Source organism: Corythoichthys intestinalis, chromosome 6, assembly GCF_030265065.1.
Source record: "Corythoichthys intestinalis isolate RoL2023-P3 chromosome 6, ASM3026506v1, whole genome shotgun sequence".
In the NCBI taxonomy this organism is placed as follows: Eukaryota; Metazoa; Chordata; class Actinopteri; order Syngnathiformes; family Syngnathidae; genus Corythoichthys; species Corythoichthys intestinalis.
Window position 1 is genome coordinate 46,910,647 of NC_080400.1, and position 24,139 is coordinate 46,934,785.

The window sequence follows — 24,139 nt, forward strand, 5'->3', positions numbered from 1 at the left end:
ACTCTGACTGGGTTGACACAGGTTAGACTAATCAACCTCATAATCAGCGTCGTAGCACCGACTGACCACAAACTAGACAACCAGGTTTTGTCAACTCTGGTTACCCGCTGGTAAACTGGATTACTTCTGGGGAGGTTGAACTCAGTTCGTAGTATAGGCCACTGAAGCCCAAATGTCCCCTAATTCTGACATGACCAATAAATATTGTGGTGATTTAGTCATACTCATGATTTCTAATTTTACGATGTGTTACTCGTTCTGCATGCAACTTAGATAAACTGAGTGCATGCATATTGACAAAAACATATAGGCTACTGTAATGTACTGTAATGAAGGAAAAGAAAGTCAATGTTTCCATTTTACAGGAGATGACACACAATTCAGGAAAAAAAAGAAACCATTGATCACCTAAGATATATACATTCATTAAGGAAGGAGCCATTTAAAGCTGATCGATCAGGACACATCTTCCAAAAAATCACAAGGTGACCCCAGAAGATGTGCCCCGTATCTCGGCCCGCTGCCCACAGCTAGACAAAACAAAAAAAAAGGCGGAAGTCCTTGTACTGTAGACAAAACATACAGCTTCGAAAATATTATGTACAACCATGTGAAATGAACAGATATGTATTTGTGTGAATAAATGGAAATACAGTGGTACCTCTACATACGAAGTTAATCCGTTCCAGGACCTTGTTTGTAAGTCGAAATGGTCGTATGCCGAGCAGGATTTTCCCATAGGAATACATTATAATTCCATTAATTCGTTCCACAGCCTAAAAACCTTCACTAAATCCTTAAAAAATACTGCTGGTACTATTACAAATGGCAATTACACATAGCAAAACAAATAAATTATAAATCAAAATCGGAATAATAATAATAATAATTCCTGTATTAATGTAACGAATCGGGTTCTAATGTGGCGGACGTTTTTTGCTGACCCTGAACGCACCGCGGGGCTCACGTGCCAGAGACAGACCGGTGAGCTTGAGTTTCACTTTCACTTTGAATGTTTTCTTGAGAACACCTCAATTGCGGCAGACAGAAGGTGTTTTTGTTTTGAATAAGTTGTGAAATAAATGATAAAAACGTGGCGAAGTTGGCGATTTCTCTGGAGATGTTACCACAAAAGGAATTGTCAGCTTAATTTATAAAGACTGGCGAACGATGGTCATAGGAGGACCGTGGAGATGTATTTTTGAGCCATTTCACGGATGCCCACCCTACGCTCATATTTTTCTGTCATTTGCATCTTCATTTAGAAGGTAAGCGTCAACTTTTTCCTTGTTTCACCACCTATACCAACCTTTTCTGAAACCAGTGTTGATTTGTCACACAAGAAAATCCGCCGTGCATTTGTCTGCGGTGCTGCCATTGTCGTCGTATTTCGAGCATGTCGTCGGATGTATAAACAAATGGCGAGTCAAATTTTACGTCGGATGTCGAAAAGTTCGTGTGTCGAAGCGATCGTATGTAGAGGTACCACTGTATATACAATGAGTAGGAATTGAAGTTGAATACCTTGTGGTGGCCTTTTGTAAAAACTTAAGTCTTAAACATTTTTTTCCTTGTTTATGGCTAATACCCCCCTCCCATGTAAAAAAAAAAAAAAAAAAAAAAAAGATAACTCAATCTATCCATGTACCTCATAATTTAATCATTTTTAATGTTGGTGATTTCGTATAGCCCTGCTGTTTTATATATGTAATCGTGTGGCTCTCCTGCTCGTTAGCTGGTAGAATTTCCTGCTTTTCTGTTCTGAATAGTCAACATACATAAATTATAATTAATAAATTATTATAGTGACGATAAAGAAAATAGTAAAAAAAAAAAAAAGTTCATTATGGTTTTTATTATTGACAGTATATTGTCAAATCATCCACCACTAATAAGTAGTGAATTGAATCAGGTGTAAAACCTGGGATGGGTGTGTGGTAAATGTATCTCCAGTCTTTTTTAATGCCAAAACCTTATGTATTGCACTCTACATAATCTCACTTGATCTGCTTGATATGTTTTTTTTTAATGCACATCGTTACTTTGCAGAAAAAGAATTCATGCAGTATTCATTTGGATTCAACAGAAGAGATTACAAAGCCCATTACTGAATCCCAGCAGCAACAGGTACATGCACTGAGTGCAATATCCGCTGTATTTTTGCTAGACTGGTGAGCGTATTTGCATTGGGTTTAATCCAAAATTGATTTCTAACAATTATGCAACCGTGATTTTGTTTTCTCTCCAAAAGCTGTTGGAGGAGCTGTTGGATGCTCAAGTTTTAGCAACAGATACTGAAAAAGAAGGGGACAAAGAGCCAAAGAGTGAAAAGGCAGTTGTTTCCATCAGGTCTGTTTTTGTGACAAGATTTGTGGTTATATCTGTATGAGGTTTGTCAATTGAATATATCTAGAGGATATTAATCGACATTGTCTTCCTTTTCTTCAGGCAAAATAAGCTTGCAGACAAAGAACCCTCTCTGAATACTGACACATTTAGTAGTCAGTTATCTAATTCCTCATATTTTGAAAGGATGTTAGAAGAAAATCAAATCCATCCAACCAGACCAGAAGAAGAGACCGAAGAGAGGGAGCAGTTCAGGGGTGAAAATGAGCAAGGTGATCAGATAGCGAGAAATGGAGAGAAAGACAAGAGGAAAGAGGCTGGTTTTAATGGGAATGATGACGCAGAACCTTTCATCAGGAAGGAGGAAACAAAAACGCAAGTTTTCCAAATTGAGGTGAAGAGAGCAGAAGAGGGGGAGAAGTGGCAGTTGAAAAGTGAGATGGAGAAAAAGTATCCACCACAGAAAGACCCCAGGAACGAAGTGTTCAAGTGTTTAACTGGTAAATCAGAGACAATAAGACAACTCAATCAAGAGCACCAGAAGGGAGAAGAGGAGGAAGAGATAAAGCTGTTGAAAAAGCAAAGTCTGCTGAGATTGCGGTGCTACCAGGAGCAGCTGAAGAAAGAGGAACAGGAAGAGATGGAAAGATTGAGGCTTGAGAAAGAGACAAGAAAACTTTACCATGAAGAACAAAGGAGAGCAGAGGAGTTGGAGGCAGAAAGCCTCATGAGGGACAAAGAAACAAGAACACAGCTGTACCAGATGAAACTGAAGAGGGAGGAAGAGGATGAGATGGAGCGTTTAAGGAGGGAGATGGAAATTAGGACAGCTCACTATAAGCAGGAATTGGGTATGAAAGAAGAGAAAGAGATGCAACAATTTAAAAAGGACAAGGAGAGCAGAAAGCATCTCTGGCAGGAGGAGCTAGCAAAACAGAAGCGGGAGGAAGAAAAGCAAATACAACAATTAAAGGAGGCGAAAGAGATAAGAAAACAGATATTTCTAGAGGCACTGAGGAAAGAGGAAGAGGAAGAAGTTGAACAGCTAAAAAGAGAAAAGGAAACAAGAATGCAGCTCCTGAAATTAGAAGATAAAGTGGTGGAAAGTTGTAAGAGAGAGAAAGAGATGAGAACAAGTCTTCCTCTGGAGGAAAGGATAAATGAGGAGGAAGAGGAGGCCGATAAGTTCAAACAGGACATGGAGACCAGTATGTATCTTTTTCAAAAAAAGATGATACAAGAGGAAGAGGAGGAGATCAAACGATGGAAGAAAGAAATGGCAAGGGAGGAGGAGTTGAAGAGAGAGGAAGAGGAAGAGTTGGAGGAATTGAAGGCAGACAAAGACATTAGAATGTGTCAGTACTTGGAATCGCAGCGGAGAGATATAGTGGTTTTCCATGACATGTTGACGAGTGAGGAGATTAGCTCAGAAATGGAGGATGGGGGGAAAAATCTCTCCATGGAGGAGCTAATGGGAGAGGGAGAAATGCTGATAGATAGGGACAGGGAAGTGGCCCTCCATTCAGAGGAGCTGGGGACAAGTGAAGATGAGGAGATAGAGAGATTTAAACATGAGGAGTCTAGAATGTATCCCTTTAATGAGGAGCTGATTCCAGAGGAAGAGGACAAAATTAAGAAGAAGACAGAAGAAGCAAAAATTCAGTGTCGCCAAAATGAGTTGAGGAGAGACCAAGAGGCGGAATTTGAGGGATCGAGAAAAGAGGAGATGAGAATGAGCATGGACATGTGGCTCTGCAAGGAAAAGCAAGATGATCAGGCAGCGCAGTTGAGGAAAAAGGAAACAAAAATGAGCTTATACTTGGAGGAACTGAAAAAAGAGGAGGATGAGGAGGTGAAGCGGTTGAAGACTGAAACTGAAACGAGAATTCATCTCCTTCGAGAGACGCTGGGGACACAGGAAGAAGAGGAGATTGAACAATTCAAGAATCGTATGGAAGCGCGACTGTGTGACCACCAGGAAAGACTCACAAGAGAGGAAGGGGAAAAGATTGAAAAGATGAATACTGAAAAGCAGGTTAAAATTGAACTGTACCAGGAGAAGCTAAGAAGGGAGGAAGAGGAGGAGGTTGCACGGATGAAGACAGAAAAAGATGCTAGAATTAGCCGCTGTAGGGAAGATTTAAAGAAAGCTGAAGAAAAAGCATTGGAAGAGTTCAAACAAAAGGAGACAAGATTTCAGTCTCAGATAGAAATGAACCTGCGCCTCTACGAAGAGAGCCTGAAGAAAAAGGAAGAAGATGAGACAACAAGGCTGAGGACAGAGACAGAGAGAAAAATACGCCTTCGGCGGGATAAGCTGAAAAGAGAGGAAGTGGCGGAGGTAAACCAGTTGAAGACAGCCAAGGAGGGAAGAATACATCTTCGCAGGGATGAGTTGAGTAAAGAGGAAGAGGAGACCATGAAGAAATTGCTAGAAGAAAGGGAAATCAAAATGCGTCTGAAATTGGAAGAGCTGACTCGACTTGATGAAGAGGAGTTGGAACGTTTTAAAAAAGATAAAGAAATGAGAATGCGTCGCAGCCGGGAAGAGATAAGAAAGGAGGAAGATGAGGTGGAGAAGTTGAAGGAGGAGGAGAGGAGAAGAAAGAAAGAATACGAGATGAGATTGTGCCTTCGCCAGCAGGAGCTGAGGCGTGAGGAAGAAGATGAGTTGCAGCGTTTGAAGACCGCAAAGGAAAAGAGAATGAGTCAGTGCATGGAAGAGCTGAGGAGAGAGGAAGAGGAGGAGATAGAGCGTTTAAGAAATGACATTGAGATGCGAATGCATCGTCACCAGCAGGAGGCAATGAGAGAGGAAGAACAGGAGTTGGAGCAGTTAAGGACCGCAAAGGAGGAAAGAGTGAGAGTCTACCTGGAGGAACTGCGCAGTACGGCAGAGAAGGAGATTGAGTGTTTGAAAAGGGAGAAAGAAATGAAGATGCTCATCCATCAGAAGGAGTTTAGACGAGAGGAGGAAGAGGCAGTAGAGCTTCTGGAGACAGAAAAAAAAAGCAGAATACAGCTCCACATGCAAGATATTAGAAAAAAAGAAGCAGAGGAGTTGGAGCAATTGAATAAGGCAAAGGAGATCCGATTAAAGGCAGAGAAGGATAAAAGAATGCGGCTTTTCCAGGAGGAGCTTAGAAGAGAGGAGGAAGAGGACGCAGACAAGTTAAAGAGGCAAAAGGAGATGCGAATCCTTATTTACCAAGAAGAACTGAGGAGAGAAGAAGAGCTGGAGGTGAGGCGTATGAAGCGAGACAAGGGCAGTAGACTATATCTCTCCCAAGAGGAATTGAGGAAGGAGGAAGATGTTGAGGCACAACTTTTGAGAGAGCAGAACGCACAAATTTGTCAACATAGGGATGAGCTGAAGAGAGAGGAAGAGGACTGGTCAAAGAGGGACAAAGTGAAGAATATTCGAGTGCGACAGGAAAAGCCGAGGATAGAGAGCGAAGAGAATGTGGAGAGATTAAAGAATGAGATGGAGGCAGGATTTTGTCTTCATCAGGAAACAGAGAAGGACAAGAGAACGTGTGCGCTCCAGGAGGAAGAACTCCAAGAGGAAGAAACAGAGTCGCTAGCAATGGAAAAGGAAAATCAGTCAAATGAAGAGACAGAACTACTGAGGAGCGAAAAACTAATACAGTTTTGCAAAGAGGAACTGCTGGGAGACGAAGAGGACACCGAACTTTCAAAGAAAGATATGAAAGCAAATCTACCGCAGGAGATGCCACAACGAGATGACACAATGGAGCAACTTAAGAGCGATTGTGTAACAAAAAATTGTTTTCTCGAGGAGTGGCAATGGTCGGAAGAAGAAGGGTTGAAGACTGAGAACAGAACACATCTCCATCTGGAGAAAATGATTTCGGAGGATGGAGAAAGAGTGGACATGGAGGAGAAAACATTTGTAATCCAGGGAGAGGAAAGGATGGAAGAGCTTTTGAAACAAGAGAACCCGGAGCCGTTGCATCTCATTCAGGACAAATGGATGAAAGAGCAAGAGGAGGAGACTGATCAGTTGAAGAGGGACAGAGAGAAAAGAAGCCACCTTCGTCAGGAGGAATTGAAGAAAGAGGAAGAGGATGAGATAGAACGACTGAAGAAGGAAAAAGAGAGAAGATCACATCGCCGCCAAGAGGAACTGAGGAGACAAGAAAATGAGGAGGTGCAGCAGTTGAAAAGGGAAAAGGAAATAAGAATTCTCAAACGTCAGGAGGAGCTTAGAGGTGAGGAAGAAGAGAGGGAACAACTTCTGAAACAGGAAAAGGAGAGAAGAACACGTCTATGCCAGGAACAACTGAAAAGGGAGGAGGAAGATGAGGTGGCGCGGCTGAAGTGGGAAAAGGAGAAGAGAACACGTCTTCTACAAGAAAAGCTGTGGAGAGAAGAAGAAGAGGAGAAGTTGAACAGAGAGAAAGAGAGGAGAGCACGTCTACGTGAGATGGAGCTGATTAGAGAAGAGGAGGAGGAGTGTCTGAAGAAGGAAAAGGAGAAGCGAACACGTCTTCGCCAGGAGGAGATGAGTAAGGAGGAAGAGGAAGAGGCGGAGAGGTTGAAAAGGGAAACGGAGAAGCGACTGCTTTTACACCAAGAGGATTTGAAGAAAGAGGAAGAAAAAGAAGCGGAAAGGTTAAAAATGGAAAAGGAAAAAAGAATGCATCTTCTCCTGGAGGATCTCAAGAGGGAGGAGGAGGAAGAGCGGTTACAAAAGGAGAAGCAAAAGAGGATGCGTCTCTGTCTGGATGAATTTAGAAGAGAAGAAGAGGAGGAGATGGTGAGGTTAAAGCGGGAAAAGGAAAAAAGAGTGCGAGTCTGTAAGGAGACGTTAAGGAGAGAAGAGGAGGAGGAGATGGAGAGGTTGAAAAGGAAGAAGGAAAAACGAATGCATCTTCGCCAGGAGGAGCTGAGGAGAGAAGAGGAGGAGGAGTTGGATCACTTAAGGAATAAAAACACGGGGCTCTTCCAATTGGATCTGCGGCGTGGGAAAGAGCAGATGGACAGATTGGTGAACAAGAAAGAAAAGAAAATGCGTCTTCGTCATGTGGACGTCAGGGGAGAAGAGAAGAAGAAACTGAAGAGTGAATACAAGGACGTGCTAAAAATCAAGTAGGTTATACATTATTTTTCAATGTAAAGACAATATTTTTGCCTTACACTTATCTGGTGACTTGAGAGAGGCTGAAATTTGTCATAGTGCTTCAATCATTACTGGATCATCACGTGCAGCATTGCAATGCATCCAATAATCAATGCACTGGCACATTCTTACCAATATGCTTTACCATTTTATAACGAGGTGCTATAGGCCACAGCTCACACCGACTCACTTTCAGACCAACCAGCCAACACAACCTCAGTTCCATTTAGATAACTCGGCCACACTCCTTAAAAGCTTGGATCTAACACCCAAATACTACAGGAAAGTTTACCATTCACAGGATGAAATTGAAATGATTTGGACAATTTTAGGTTAAATATCTCCAAACAATCACTAAAAAATTAACAGTCGATCAATTTGATATTTGACAGTGGATTCATTTAACTAGCATACAGAATCGCGACCTAACTTGACTGAACACCTTCAGTATTGCTTAGAGCAGAAACTAAGAGCAAGGCCTTCTCATCCAAGCCCAGTGTGTAACCTCGCAAACTGCATCTGAAATGTTCAAACTAAATACATTTTTTTTTAAAATCTCACAAATACCAAATCTGTGCATCTCCTGAGGACTTTGCGGGAGTGTCTCCTGGCCACGAAGAGGCACAAGGAGGACTCGGTGACTGCTAACCAGAAGGAGGAGCTGACAGAATCTGTCCAGAAAGAGAGGGAAGAGGAGCAAATTAAGATCAGGTCAGATGCACTCAAATGCATCGCTTTTGTTGAATTTAAATGGAAGTACTTTATTTCTTTGTTCTTAATTCTTACTTAATATTTTGGTTTTCCGCTACAAAATCTGTGCTCATTTGGAAACCTTGAGAAAACCTCCACTCTTTGATGGCTGATGAGAAAAATACAGTTGTAGCGCCAGCCTGCCCCACCACACAAATTTTTGCGAGACAAGCTTAGCGGACAGTTTCCAACTGGGGTGAGAAAGGCCATGTACCGCGTCGAACACCTCATGTCGCCAGCGCACAGGAACCAAGGGCCGGTCAATTCTGGTATAGACGTCACACCACTAGGTGACGCCCATGTCGCCCACTGGAACACGCTGCAAGCGCAGGCCGAGACCGTAGACCTGAGCGTGCAAACGCTCTCTTCGAGTTCCTGGTCAATTGCCATGGCGGCAGGATCTAAACCGAGCTGAACTACGCCGGCGGATGACCAGGATAAACCGTCAGCTACCACGTTTCTTGATACGTGTCTGATGTCAGTGGTGAACTCGGAAATATAAGAGAGTTGCCGTTGCTTTTATGCAGACCATAGCTCAGCCGTGCGAGACATTGAAAACGTGAGGGGTTTGTGGTCGGTATACACGGTAAAGGGGCGGCCCTCTTGGAGGAAACGGAAATGGCGCACCGCCAACCAGAGGGCCCGCAGTTCCCTGTCAAAAGCACTATTCTTGCACTCACAAGGAACTAATTGGCGACTGAAACCCATTGCTCAAAAACTGCTCTCACCGCAAAATCAGACGCATCCGTGGTTAGGGCAACGGGTGCCCGGGGCAGAGGGTGCGCCAGCAACATCGCCTGCCCGTAGGGTTGCCACCTGTCCCTTGAAATAAGGAACGATCCGTAATTGGGAATTAAATGTTGCGTTCCATATTGAACTAATACGGAATAAATATGAATAGATACTTTTCGAATCATGGTAGGAGTTTTGGGGATGCCCCTTTTTTTCTGCCTGTACCGCTTTGGGCGCGAAGGGGGCATCCCGTACCCCTACCTGCCCGAGTGCAGCGTTGGTAGCTTCGAATGCAGCTAACCGTTCTTCTGATCAATCAATGACATGGATGGGAGATATACCTTTGAGCACCTCGTATAGCGGGCGGATGATGGGCATCTGATGATAATCGTGCACTAGGTCCACCTTAGAGAAAACCACGCAACCGGCAAGGGGAGACGAAAAATCCTGCACGTGAGGCACAGGATACCGATCGGGCGTGGTGTTGTTATTAAGTTGGTAATAATCCCCGCACGGCCTCCACCACTGTCATGTTTGGGAACAATGTGTAGTGGAGATGACCAGGGGCTGATAGAGCGTCTAACAATCTCAAGCCGCTCCATGTTCTCAAATTCGGCCTTGGCAACAGATAGGTTAGCAGGATCGAGGCGGCGAGCGCGAGCGTGGACCGGGGTGCCCTTGGTCTCAAAGCGTTGCTCAACACCATGCTTAGAGAAGACAGTGGAGAAGGTGGGACGCGTGAGGCTCGGGTACTCACTAAGTAGTCGGCAAAACACATTGTCCTCCGCGAGAAAGCTAGAAAAACAGACGGGCTCGCCCATACCCCTGACTCCTGGAATGGAAAAGAAGGTCTGAGCATCCACCAAACGTCCATGCAAAGCGTCCACCAACAAGTTGTGTGCGCAGAGAAAGTCCGCGACGACGTACCTTCACACGAACCGCTGTGCGCCAAAACCCAAGTTTAAAGTCTTCAGCCCATACGTCCGTATGGACTTGTCTTCTCCCGAACGCAGCACCGGACCGGTGGTATCCACAGAGGCCTCTCCGGGAACCGCTGGTACTACACTGTTCTGCTCGCTGGTGTCACACAAAAACTTGACCAGAGATTGTATCCACCACGAAAAGCAGCTGGTTAGGAGCGTCCAGCACCCCGGCCACTACAGGGGGCGGGCTCTGCCGTATACCGCATCGAAAGTGCAAGGCGTCCGGCACGACTTCGCCTTGGCACCGAAGTGGGCATGATAAAACCACCAGCTGTCGTGTTGTTAGCGTTCCTGCCGGTTTCCACGCCGGATAGCCGGCTATCTGTCTGGAAATCTGGAGGAGCCTGCACCGGCGCCATGTTTTCGCGTGCTGCTCGCGGCGTCACGGTGAAGTATTTCTCGGCCTCTTCTGCGAGTGCGCAAGGGTTAGAGATTTCGAAATTGCCGAGGCGGTGCGCACGTGGACAGGTAGTTGGCGCAGGAACAGCTCCAAGAAGAGCGAATTTGGTTCCTGGTCGCCTAAAAGGTTCAGCATGACGTCCATGAGCTGTGTCGACGTGCGCTCGCCAAGTCCGTTGATGTACAGTAGCTGACGTGCACGCGCACCCTCAAAAGGTGGTCCTTCAGCGCGCCATACTTATTTCTGGCCAGAGGGGAGGTGACGAAACAGGCCACCTGGGACGCTGTCCTGTTGCTCAGCGCTGTGACAACATTCCAGAACTTCAATGCCTTGCAGACCGCACTGCGCCTCGGCCACACAGCCATCGTGTTCGTTGTGGTCCTGGAGACTGCTGGTTCACTGTCGGGGTCTCTAGTGTAGTGCCAGGAAGGAGGCGGAGTAAATTTGAAAACATTTATTTTATCATAAGCACAGAACTCACACAGCAAACGTAAGGCACATGGGAAACCAAAGCCGAGAGTATGCCCTAAAACGGTCCGGGCGGAACTCACTCACAACATGTTCCTCTAAGTGAATTATGTACATGCAACACCACGCAGTATTTGTACAAGCATGCGTGGGTGTGCGAGCAGGTGTGTTTTTGTATGTATAGGCAATAGCCTGAAGCCATGTTGAGGGCTCTTTGCATTGCAGTGGAAGAAAGAAAGGTTAGTTGAACAAAAGAGGCAGATTGCTTAAAAGTAGCAAAAACAATATGCAACCGTTTTTTTTATTCATGACCTCTATAAAGTATTTGGACTAGACCTCCATTTGCTATCATAAGCAGTTAAATGGAAGAGTATCACAATAGCAGTCACATTGCATAATGTATAATACTGAGAAACAGCCATTTTATGCTGAAACCTATTTTCAGGGGATCAGACTTCCTTGAACAATTGTAAAGTAGAAATATGTCGAGGTCAATGAAAAATCTGGAACCCATTTAAATCACTCAAATCTCCCTTTTCTTCCATGCTTTGTCAAACATCATGCAGCGACCTTGATTTGCTTCTCGTTTTTATGGTTTTTGATTTGGGGTGCGAATCACCAGTTTCCTAATAATAGGATACAATATCCATGTGATGGACAATGATATGAAAAAGTCCTGCCACGATTCAGTTAGACCACAGATCTTTATTCACAATTCCGGTTTTTCAGTGTGCCTGTTCAGACTTCCTGTTTCCATTGAGCCCCTTCAAGTATTATGCATGCGCTTTAATTCGCAGTCCGACATCCGCTGAGCAAACTGACCTGCATGCTCAGAAGCATCAAAACAATTGACTTACTGACTCTACATCATCTAAGGTGATCATATTTTGATTTCCAAAATAGGACACAAATAACAGGCACAAACAATCTCCGTTTAGTCTTATATTCAAAGTTTATATGGATAGCTGGAACGCATGCAACCACACACATACGGTCAATTTTCCCCGACTGTCGGCCATTTAACCAATATTAAAATATTGCTCATTTGGCACATAGAAAGAAAACCGAGCCAAGCCCGCCTCCTGCCTAAAAGCTATGCGCTAACGTCCTCAATGCCTCTTTTGCTCTTTGCTGACGTAATTGCATCATGAATTCCGATTTGGGAGACTTGAGACCGTAGCCACATTCTGGAAAAATGTGGCCCAAAACGGATTTTAACCACGTACAAAAGTGACCTGGATCGGGTTTTAAATGGTTCACTTCTATGCGACTTAAAACCCGTGGTCTGAAGTCTGAACCTAGCCTCCATCCATCCATCCATCCATCCATCCATCCATCCATCCATCCATCCATCCATCCATCCATCCATCCATCCATCCATCCATCCATCCATCCATCCATCCATCCATCCATCCATCCATCCATCCATCCATCCATCCATCCATCCATCATCTTCCGCTTAGTCTGGGGTTGGGTCGCGGGGGCAGCAGCCCCAGCAGCAAAGCCCAGACTTCCCTCTCCCATACCACTTCAGCCAGCTCCTCCGGCGGGATTCCAAGGCGTTCCCCGGCTAGCTGAGCGACATAGTCTCTCCAGCGTGTCCTGGGTCGTCCCCGGGGCCTCCCGCCGGTGGGACATGCCCGGTACACCTCTCCAGGGAGGTGTCCAGGAGGCATCCGAACCAGATGCCCGAGCCACCTCAACTGGCTCCTCTCGACGCGGAGGAGCAGCTGCTCGACACCAAGCCCCTTCCAGATGACCGGGCTTCTCACCCTATCTCTAAGGGAGAGCCCGGACACCCTGCGGAGGAAACTCATTTCGGCCGCTTGTATCCGGGATCTTGTTCTTTCGGTAATGACCCACAGCTGTGACCATAGGTGAGGGTAGGAACGTAGCTCGACCGTTAAATTGAGAGCGTCGCCTTTTGGCTCAGCTCCTTCTTTACCACAACGGACCGGTGCAGAGTCCGCATCACAGCAGACGCTGCACCGATCCGCCTGTCAATCTCCCGCTCCCTCCTACGCTCACTCGTGAACAAGACCCCAAGATACTTGAACTCCTCCACTTGGGGCAGGATCTCATCCCCGACCCAGAGAGGGCATGCCACCCTTTTTCGGCCGAGGACCATGGTCTCGGATTTGGAGGTGCTGATCTTCATCCCAACCGCTTCACACTCGGCTGCAAACCGCCCCAGTGAGAGTTGGAGGTCACGGCTCGATTAAGCCAACAGCACCACATCATCTGCAAAAAGCAGAGATGCAATGCTGATGCCACCAAACCGGACACCCTCAAAGCTTCGGCTGCGCCTGAAATTCTGTCCATAAAAATTATGAACAGAATCGGTGACAAAGGGAGAGTCCAATCCTCACTGGGAACGCCTTCTCCAAATCCACAAAACACATGTAGACTGGTTGAACAAACTCCCATGCCCCCTCGAGGATCCTGCCAAGGGTGTAGAGCTGGTCCACTGTTCCACGGCCTGGACAAACACCACACTGCTCCTCCTGAATCTGAGATTCGACTTCCTGACGGACCCTCCTCTCCAGCACCCCTGAATAGACTTTACCTGGGAGGCTGAGGAGTGTGATCCCTCTATAATTGGAGCACCCTGGTCTGCAAATATAGAGGCACTGTCCCCGATGTCCACGCAATGTTGTAGAGGCGTGTCAGCCACGACAGCCCCACAACATCCAGAGCGTTTAGGAACTCCGGGCGGATCTCATCGACCCCCGGGGCCTTGCCACCGAGGAGCTTAACCTAGCCTGAGATCCAATTTAATATGATATTTATTGTGCATATTTTAGAGCTGTTGCTGATGGTGCAATGCTATATTCGCCTGGCTTTGGCACAGGCAGTGTAGAATCAATTCCCACCCAGTGGCAGTATGATTGTGAGTATGATGGCTGTCTGCCTTTGTCTGTTCGGGCAAACTGACTGACAGCCAGTTTAGGGTGTTGTCCAACTTTTGCCTGAAGTGAGCTGGGATAGGCTCCAGCACCCGGCGACCCTGACAAGGATAAGTGGTGCTGAAAATGGATGGAATATTTAACAGTTACATTTGACCAAAAATACAAAGTAATTTAGATGTTTTTGACAATTTTATTGCTGACATTAAATAGAGCTTGACAAATTACTATATCGATCCAGATGAATGTCTGGCCTTAGTTTCGATGCCTTCATCTCACGCCAGCATCAACATCCTAGCATGTCTTGGAGTATTGCCAAAAGAAATGTTAAAAATGTATTATACGAGGGGCATACAAAAAGTAATGCACTCAAGTGCGTTGCTCGTACAGGATTTTACCAATCTTGTTTATATTTGGCACAAACATGATAGGACACACCTTTTTGCGATTGTTATATGTGTTTTTCTTCTTTTTAAAGCTTTAGCTAGCTTCCAAAATGGCTGCCCCTCTTGAAGCAAAGAGCTGTAATCGAATTCCTTGTTGCAGAGGGAGACACCCCTCTGAGGATTCACAACCAGCTGGAAAATGTCTACAAGGATGATACCATAGACTATAGTACTGTAAAAAGATGGGTAAAGCGATTTAAAAACAGTACTGAACACCATGAAGAAGTGGGTAAAGCCAGCATAGCCGATAAGCCCCATAGTGGTCGCCCATCCACCTCTGACGAGCTTCAGGAGGGGCAGCCATTTTGGAAGCTAGTTTAAGCTTTAAACATCTGAAAATAAGAAAAACACATATAACAATCGCAAAAAGCTGTGTCCTATCATATTTGTGCCACATATAAACAAGATTGGTAAAATCATGTAAGAGCAATGCACATGAGTGCATTACTTTTTTAATGCTCCTCGTACATACAGTACATATTTCCGCACCACTTCCTGAAACCTATTGCTATCATCATTATTTGTTTATTCATCAGCAAACTGTCAATTTCTATTGATATTCACCAGAAAGATTGCATGTTTTTCTCAGCAACATTCCGTTTTCTAAGTCTTCATTAAAGTCTTTTAAGCTTTTAAGCAAAGATAACTAAGCATGTCCAATTACTGCATGAAGAGTAATGGAAAAATGGACTTGTGACCGCTGGAACTCGTGCGTCAAAGCGTCCGCAAAGAAGTGAAATTGTAGTTGGATTCTGAAGAATGTTTTTAAAATTTCACATGTTGAGAAAAAATATTTTTTGTATAGGCATTCAAATGTGGATCTTTCTTGTGAGCCAAAACAAAGGAGGCAGTACTTTGAACATCTGAAGGGAGAGTCTGAAGGGGAGCTGAAGGAAGACAACAGCAAACATCAGGACTACAGCATGAAGGATGTCAGTTTCTTCAAACCAGAGGTAGGTTAAATTTCTGTTTTCTATGACATTTGTCCTCATTGTTGGTGCCTATTCCAACTAATTTTTCAAGGTACACCCAAAACGATTCTTCAGACAATGACAGTGTGTGTGAGATGTATTGACCTATTTTACCAATCAATAAGGGGAAAAAAGGTACAGTAAAAATTATAAGGACGTGCACTTTATAGAAGACAACTACTTTCACGAGTTTTCATGAAATCAGACTAAACTTTTACTGTTTTCAGTTAAAATGGATTACCAAAATAATTTCCATTCGAGGTTATTGTCTCCACACAATAATTACAAATTAAATCAAGGAGACAACAGGGCAAAGGACAAAAAAAAGGTGAGGTGACAAGTCCGTAGTGGTGAAGAAGGGGCTGAGTCGAAAAGCAAAGCTCTCGATTTACCAGTCTATCTACGTTCCTACCCTCACCTATGGTCACGAGCTGTGGGTCGTGACCGAAAGAACAAGATCCCGGATACAAGCGGCCAAAATGAGTTTCCTCCGCAGGGTGTCCGGGCTCTCGCTTAGAGATAAGGTGAGAAGCTCGGTCATCCGGGAGGGACTCGGTGTCGAGCCATTACTCCTTCACACTGAGAGGCGGATGCCTCCTGGAAGCTTCCCTGGAGAGGTGTTCCGGGCATGTCCCATCAGCGGGAGGCCCCGGGGATGACCCAGGACACACTGGAGAGACTATGTCTCTCTGCTGGCCAGGGAACGCCTTGAGATCCCACCGGAGGAGCTGGTTCAAGTGGCTGGGCCCCCGCGACCTGATCCCGGAGCAAGCAGAAGAGGATGGATGGATGGACGGACGGACGGACAGATGGAGACAAGTTGGTGTGAACAAATACTTGTACACTGAGTAAACAAAAATAAACGAAGCCAGGGACAATGTAAGAAATTTGAAAACTAAGTAATTCATCTAGTCAGGGTAAGAAAAACTAAGCTAGCAAAAAAAAAAAAAAAAAAAAAAAAAGAACAGTAGTAAAGTACCTAGGGCAGAGAACATGATAATAGAACTTGAGAATGTGAAAAATTGACATGACAGCTATTCACAAAATAGATGGGGAGTATGAATAGAGAACATAATTTAAAAATACTGAAACAACTTCTCAAGGGGGCAGAAAATGGAAACTTGGGGGCAAAATGTGTATATATGGGAAAATAAATATTGACCTGAAGCATACTACCAAATTGGTTACATGAAAGATAAAGTCAATTACTTGAAGTGGCAATCACTGTCCTATTGACGAACTTATACAAAGACAGTGACACTGTCTATAAAAAAACATACACACATAAAAATTCATCATTACTCTGACATTCAACAAATAGAATTACCCTAATTTGGGCTGCGATTGGCTCTGCCTCTAGCCCGTTAGTGGGATTGGCTCCAGCACCCGCCGCTACCCTCGTGATGATAGGCAGTATGCAAGATTAATAAATGAAAAGTAATTTTGGTCATCCTAATTGACTTAAAGTTAAAATTTCATTGCTTTTCATTGATGGAATAAATCCCTGCTTGTATCTCTATATACATTATGTAAACGTTTGGTTCAAACATGTTTCACATTTGCTAATTGTGTGTCAGCAGCTTGGAGACATGAATATCCCCTGTCTGACCGAATCGATCATCAGCGGAACTCTTGATCTGAAAGGACCGGTAGTACACCTTTATTAATCAACAATTATTCATCCTTGATGAATAATTTTATTCATTCTCTGTTTATTCTCGTTTCATTAGGTCATCCTGCCCACATGGCCAAAGTAGCAACATCAGATCTGCTGTCCTTGGGTGCCAAAGATGAAAAACACCTTCACTGGCTTGTGTTTTTTGTGTATTTGTTTCTACTCTGCTTAGAAGTTTTCTATGCTAGAAGGATTTTGTCACCGCCCGATTCATTCGTCTGTGTGCAACTTGCACTTCCTGTCAATGTGTCATTTTTCTATTTGTAGGAGTCTTGTTTTATGTTCTATAATGGCTCTTACCACATATTGGATTAAATTGTATTAATGCTGTCATGCACATGCAGGAATTCAAAACCAGGATGTGTTGGTTCACATTTTCAGGAATATTAAATTAGATCATGTTCACATACTTAATTCTCTTGAAGTATTAATTGCACTGCAAAAACCTACCTCCTCAAAACTAGTAAATGCCCTTGTTTTCAGTGCAAATCTACTAGAAATATGTTAAATTATCTGCCAGTACTTCAAGTAGATTTTACCCACCTTTTTCTTAAATAAAAATAGCAAGTTGAAAATAAGCTTAACAGACCTATTTTAAGCAATAAATGAGTATATTTAATCTTAATAAAACCTCTTGAAATGTCTTAATTCAAAAATAGATACTGCTAAAAACATAATTTGAAAGCAAGATTTTCTTGATTTGGGTGACAAAATTACCAACCTTTAGATCTATGGGCTTGATAACAAATAGTCATATTTACTTTAGAATAATCTGACACATCAATCTGTTAACTAGTCTTTAACACTCAAAATAATATTTTTCCTCTAGATTATCTGATTAAGACGTAATTTTGCAGTCTGTTCTAAATATATTTTATAGAAAAATTGTAATTGCCCAGTGCTTACTCATTGCAGGATTATGTATCTCTTAATGTAGAGGAGTGTGGTTTCTAAACTTGATGCATACTGTACCTAAAACTGCCTTAAAAATGTCTCTTGTGAACTGGTGCTTATTTTCATTATTTCTTTGGCATGTGGCATTTATGTCATTAACTCAATGTGGTCAACCATCCAAGTTGCATATGTTGGTGTGACTCAACCAAACACACCATAAAAGCAGCAAAATTCAGTATGCTTGAGTGAATAATAAAGTCTACACACCTCTATCCAAATGTATGGTTTTTTTAATAAAAGAAAGTTTTAAAAAATTATCAGTAGCATAACTTGCACACCTCAAATGAAAACAAATGCTTAAATAGTAATAACCTGGTTGCATAAATGAGCACACATATGACCTTTGGCATTTTAAATTAGTTGTGTGTCATATGCCTTCATTTCCTATGCCCCTATTTCCTTCCCATCACCCCACAGATGTTCGATCAGACTCAGGTCTACAGTTGGTGACTGCCTCTGCCGTCGTATTTTAATGCTTTTAGTTCATTTGTACCCGTCTGACACCTTTGAGCAATGAGACCCCCAAATTGCCTGTCATATTCAACTACAAAAGTGCCAGCAAAAGCTTAAAAACACCTACTTTTAATGTTGGTGTGCTGTTTAACCTGAGCTTTCAAACACAGCCAATCCAAGCATTTCCCAGTTTAATTGCACAGTACAAGCACATTGTCTCAGTCCCAAAAGTTCCTCACTCCCAACTGGGGTAATTGGTCAATTGTTTCCCATCAGAAAAGTGTGGCATTACAATATGGATATGGGGAGTTTATTCTACCATATATTGTAGTGCAAAATAAATAATGGGCTGCATTTCTAACAAGGAACTTTTATTCACTGCTGATTGCCATGTAGGTGACATTGCCTTTTGTCTGTGCCAACAACAACAACAAAAAATCTGATACAATCATGTCATTCATGATGGCAATATATTTGCATTGACTGGCTGGCTTTGTGACTCACAAAATCACAACACTGATGCCTTTGCTGTTTTATAAAAACACTTTGACAAATACACAGAGCGTATAAACATTCATTTTCAGTCAACTGTTTCAATACTTTGTGAACAATAAATAATCAATGGATTCAAGCTGCAGTAGGATCTTAAATGCGGACGGTAAACATTAAGTACAACAGTAAGATTATTCATGGCAGCGAGATGAGAAAAAATGTTCATCAGTTAACTGCTGATTGGAGGGAGGGGGTGACATTACCCTGCCCTGAGCAGCTGAAAAGGCCGTGCACAATTGACGGCCAGGAAGGCTACTGGTTCAGTTTTTTTGACATGGACGCACCAGAATAGGACAGTAAGGCAAATGAGGAAAGTTTCACAAGTCGGTTCGATCTAGAAAACGTAGATCTTGTCCCTCTGGACAGTGTCGAGGTCATCATCCATTGTGAGCAAAACCTGAAGTGAACAAGGAGTTATTTTCTTTTTCCTTCAAAGACAACATTAAAGATTGTACTTGCCAGGAAGGATCCAAACATGGCAATAGAAGAGAGAAAGTGCCAAATGTCGTGGTCATCAAAGAAGGAAAGGAGGATGCAGTCTCTGTTGTGCTCGCGTGATTCTGCCGGTGTTTTCTGTTGCAGAACATTGCAAAGGGCACTGTAGGATTACATCTTAAAAGTGAGGCAAAATTGAACTAGCTGACGGCATCTTTATTTGAAATTGGGTGGGACGTACAATGTCCTGTCACTACATAGAACGGGTATTCACATTGTAGTTTGTGCAACTACACAGACCAATAGATTATCATTTAGTCACAGACTTTGAAATTCCGCTATGGCAGCGTGATCACTTTATTTTTTATTTTATTTTTTTTAAATAAATCTTGTCTACTCTATCTCCTACTTAATGGGAGAAGGGTGAGTAAATGTGTGTGGCAAAAAGTTTCCTCTGCGGTTGATAATGTTTTAAATATAACAAACATTACTTAATTAAATTTTTCACTGTGCCATATACAGGCCATTACTTGCACAAGCTATTTTGGTTGGTCAGAAATCAGAACAATTTTGGGCAAGATTTAAACTTTCCTCTTCCTATTTCTGTCTAACATTCATTGCAATTTTTTAATGTATAATTAGATAATTCAGACTTGGATATGGATATCAAGGGTTTGAAATATATGCTGAAATTGCTTTCCAAAGTGTGTAAATTGACCAACCTGCCATGTGCTGAGACCCTGGAAGAAGAAATAAAGCGCAAAGGCCCACACCACAGCTGTGAAGACAATAGCCACCAGTGCCAGACACTGGATTCTTTCTCCGCTGCGTAGCTGTAACACAAATGGCAGGTTCAGACACAATGATAGTACAGACACGCAAGTGCGAAATCAGAAGCACCTTCATAATGATGTAGAAGGCAAAGTACAGGAGAAGGTTACAAATGGCGATTGCCAACAGGTAGGATGCAAAGTCGTTAGGTCTCTCAATCAGACCGTAGGCAGCCCTGCAGTAGAAGGAATACTTCTTAAAACATATTTCAGTATCTACATACCAAACACATAAAAGCCTGTTTACTTACAGGGACCAGTTTACTATGTTCCCCATCACAAGCAGAACCATGCGATCCTAACAACACACACAACAGGATTACTTCTCTTCATTACTAAACTAAAAGTGAACAATTTTACAACACTGTCACGCAAGGAACACTCACAATGTACATGGGGCCGGTGCACTGTCTGATGCAATCTGTGTAGACCACATAAACCATCCTGCGCAGAATGCCCGAGTCTAAAACAAAAATGATTCGTACGTCAAATGAAGTCTAATGCCAGCAAAGGCTTGGCAGGCAGAGCTCGTCTCAGTTTGAAAAAAACAAAAACAAATATAACCCTTAAACACATACGTTTACTCACAGCGAGTATAAAACCTTACCAAGCCTCCACCTGCCCATGTAGTATAGCTGCGTGCTGAGGAGAAGTGTGGCCAATATGTGGATGACTGAGAAAACGATCCAAAACCCAGTGTTTCCTCTCCCGAACACCTGCAAACATTATCACCAATGCACATGTATCCCCCCCTCCAAACTGTTGTTGCCGGCTCGTGCACACGTACCACTCCAAGCACTGAGAAGAAGATGACTGCTGCCAGGCAGGCATAAGCGGTGTAAGCACTGGCATTGATGTCAGGGTGTCGTTTCTGGTACAGCTTCAGCATACACAGACCAGCAATCATATACATGAAGGATGTGTCTGCAAAAACATCAAATTCTCAGGGTTGGCAGTACGCCTGAACGATTCTGGAAAAAACTATCATGGTGATTTTTTGTGAGGTTTTGCGATATATGTGGCATAATATTGCGATATTAAAGCTAGAAGAATTTTCCCCAGATATCTTGAATAGCTCAATTTGGGATAGGCCTGAACGATATTGGAAAAACCTAACATGGCGATAGATATTGCCAAGGCTCGACACTTACTTTTTGCATTGGTTGCACTGGTGTGCCTAACTAGTTTCTTGAGGTCCAATAGTACAAAATGTAGGCACTAGGCGCACAACAATTTTTCATTGCATCACCTTTAACACCACACTTTTAATCACTCTCCATAACATTTGTGTAATTTATTCATCTCCTCACGAGGATCGCGGGTGTGCTGGAGTCTATGACAGCTAACTCCAGGCAGAAAGTGGGGTACACCATGAAGTGTTTGCCAGCGAGTCGCAGGGCACATATAGACTCACAACAATTCACGCACGTAATCTACTAGTCAGCATGAACCCTGAGAAAACTCACGCAGGCACAGGAAACGCCACACAGGAAGGCCACAGCCGTGATTGAACGCATGATCCCAGAACTGTGAGGTGGACGTGCTAACCATTGTGCCACCTTCATAATGTAAATGATTTTTAAACAAGAATAACTTAGAAAAATGTTTGTCTTTATTAAACGCTTCACGAGTCCACTCAGCCTCTCACACCTCTCTCCTGCTAAGCAGCGCGACTAGTTTTTTTCTTGGTCAACAGTGCAGCTATGTTTGGCTCTTAAAGTTAATGATGATTGACAGGTTTGTAGCTTTGATCTTGCCATATATGGCTCAGTTGCTCTAAGATCAAAGACAACTAATTAATTGTGTAACTGAGAGGCTGTTCTCGGCAGCGTGAGAGTCAAAATGTGAGTGAATTTGTGGGGCTGAGCATGAAGCCGAGCAGAGCATGAAGCAGAAAAACAAGCTTGACCGTTCAAAAAATAAATAAATAAATAAATAAATAAATAATAATAATAATAATCGCATGTCCTTGCAGTGCGAGTACAGTGCATCCGCACATCTCGATGACGATCTTAAAACGATATATCGTTCAGGCCTAGTTGAGAGCACACTAGGTTTTTGGGGTACAGAAGTTTTATTTTTCCATCAGATTGATTTTCAAAATAAAATGAAGTCAATATGTTGAACTGTTCTTCACGTGATACTGGGGCTAGGGTTAAGCTCAAGATTTAACGGTATTTTCCATTCACTAGTCAGTCAATATGAATAATGAAAAAGTGATAATGAAAAAGTGATAATGGATATCTAAAACCATGCAAATATTCATGACTAAACACATCCCTTTTACAGTATACGACTCAAAAGAATAATGCTAGAAAAAAGAGCCAGCATAGCTAAAGAACAGGGAGTGGATGTTTTTTTTAATTGTTCACTATTAATATATATCTTCCTAAATTATGCTGCTATTTGGATGACTGCCTGTAAATAATATGCGTGTAAATATGATCTAAAAATGATAATGACGTGAGGTGATGACATGTTAAGACTTTATAAACTTAAGATTTTAATTATGTACAGAGTTGACAGTACTGTAGTTTCAAGTGTTTAATCTTTCTCCATAAACTAAGCAGGGAAGAAAAATGGTGCACACCATGCACCGTAGTGGCAGTGTCATTAAAAGTGTCATGTTACCAAACTGGAAGTTGGTGTAGTTGGGGCAAACATGGTAGCAGGCGCTGAGTAGGCCCTCCATCATTAAAGCAGTGCCCATAGCATAGAAGAGACCGAAGTGCTTTGGAATGCCACATTCCTAAAAGAAGAAATGAACAACAATGTGAGCCAAATACTACTGCTATTTTTCCCCAAAATTTTTCACCTTTGTGTCAAAGTCCAGATTCTATCCTTAATCTACCTGAATTGAATTCATAATATACTAAGACTACTGGTTCTATTTTCAAGAAAATGAAACAATTCATCACAGTCACCCAACGAAACTAATCTAAAATTTTCCCCACTTGATAGTAATTTGATCAAACTTTGTAAATCTCAAAGCTTTAATTTCACTACAAAGAACATGAACTTTGTAGATACTAGGGGTGCACGATATTCATTTTTCGAAACCGATACCGATAATGATAACTTCCTGCTCCTCCAGGCCGATACCGGTAATATATCTAGAATTTTTAAATGTATATTAACCTGAGTTTAAGAACACCTGTAGATCAAAAATACTAGTGGTAGATTCAGCATAGATTTGCGTTTGACCTCACCAGAATTTTCATGTTGGCATGAACATTATTATAATGAACAAAAAAGACGAGTTTTGCCCAAATTTATTTTTTAAAATAAATATAATTTGAGTCGATCACAATCAATCAGTCAATATCATTGACAATATGTTCCCCTGAAAAATGAGCACTGAACTAAAACATAAACCCAACAGGTATTGTGCTTTGTCAGGAGATAAAACATTTGGTGTAATAGGAGAGGAGGCTTTTGCAGTCTTGGTCCATGAAAAAAGGTTTGGCCATATGTTTAGGGTAATTGTCTTGCTGAAAGACCCAGTGACGACCCATCTTCAGCTTTCGGGCAGAGGGCAACAGATTTTGATTTAAAATGTCCTGGTATTTCAAAGCATGCATGATGCCATGCACCCTAATAAGGTTCCCAGGGCCTTTGGAAGCAAAACAGCCCCACAGCATCACTGATCCACCCCCATACTTCACAGTGGGTATGAAGTGCTGTCTACACGCCAACAAGCTGTTTCGGAGGCATGCACACTTTTACTCACTCATAATCATAAACGCAAACGTCTGGAGTTCGCCAAGCGGTATTGGGGCTTCAACTGGGAACGTGTGCTTTGGTCAGATGAGACCAAGATTGAGCTTTTTGGCAACAAACCCTCTAAGTGGGTCTGGCGTGCCATGAAAGATGCCAATCCTGAAAAGCACCTCATACCCACTGTGAAGTATGGGGGTGGGTCAGTGATGCTGTGGGGCTGTTTCGCTACCAAAGGCCCTGGGAACCTTGTTAGGGTGCATGGCATCATGAATGCTTTGAAATACTAGGACATTTTAAATCAAAATCTGTTGCCCTCTGCCCGAAAGCTGAAGATGGGTCGTCACTGGGTCTTTCAGCGAGACAATGACCCTAAAC

At 42.9% G+C, this 24,139-nt stretch overlaps 2 protein-coding genes across 5 annotated transcripts in view; one reads left to right on the forward strand and one right to left on the reverse strand.

Moving 5' to 3' along the window:
• Positions 1-18,720, forward strand: part of LOC130917205 (trichohyalin-like) — a 52,268-nt gene extending 33,548 nt beyond the window's left edge. Inside the window, exons 14-20 of one of the 3 annotated variants that reach the window (XM_057838360.1) lie at positions 2,050-2,127; positions 2,252-2,349; positions 2,449-7,458; positions 8,078-8,200; positions 14,980-15,127; positions 16,723-16,794; positions 16,876-18,720. In XM_057838360.1, coding sequence (XP_057694343.1) covers positions 2,050-2,127; positions 2,252-2,349; positions 2,449-7,458; positions 8,078-8,200; positions 14,980-15,127; positions 16,723-16,794; positions 16,876-16,902 — 5,556 coding nt within the window. In that variant the 3' untranslated portion in view covers positions 16,903-18,720. The remainder of the gene's footprint in view (positions 1-2,049; positions 2,128-2,251; positions 2,350-2,448; positions 7,459-8,077; positions 8,201-14,979; positions 15,128-16,722; positions 16,795-16,875) is intronic. The other 2 variants (XM_057838357.1, XM_057838359.1) reach the window with 2 other exon arrangements.
• The window catches only part of sidt2 (SID1 transmembrane family, member 2), a 32,764-nt gene continuing 26,953 nt past the window's right edge, over positions 18,329-24,139 (reverse strand). The window contains exons 18-26 of one of the 2 annotated variants that reach the window (XM_057838365.1): positions 22,676-22,793; positions 20,832-20,968; positions 20,652-20,760; positions 20,431-20,507; positions 20,296-20,342; positions 20,115-20,220; positions 19,937-20,047; positions 19,239-19,352; positions 18,329-19,176 (exon numbers count right to left, since the gene is read on the reverse strand). In XM_057838365.1, the coding sequence (XP_057694348.1) occupies positions 19,114-19,176; positions 19,239-19,352; positions 19,937-20,047; positions 20,115-20,220; positions 20,296-20,342; positions 20,431-20,507; positions 20,652-20,760; positions 20,832-20,968; positions 22,676-22,793 (882 nt within the window). In that variant the 3' untranslated portion in view covers positions 18,329-19,113. The remainder of the gene's footprint in view (positions 19,177-19,238; positions 19,353-19,936; positions 20,048-20,114; positions 20,221-20,295; positions 20,343-20,430; positions 20,508-20,651; positions 20,761-20,831; positions 20,969-22,675; positions 22,794-24,139) is intronic. The other variant, XM_057838366.1, reaches the window with a different exon arrangement.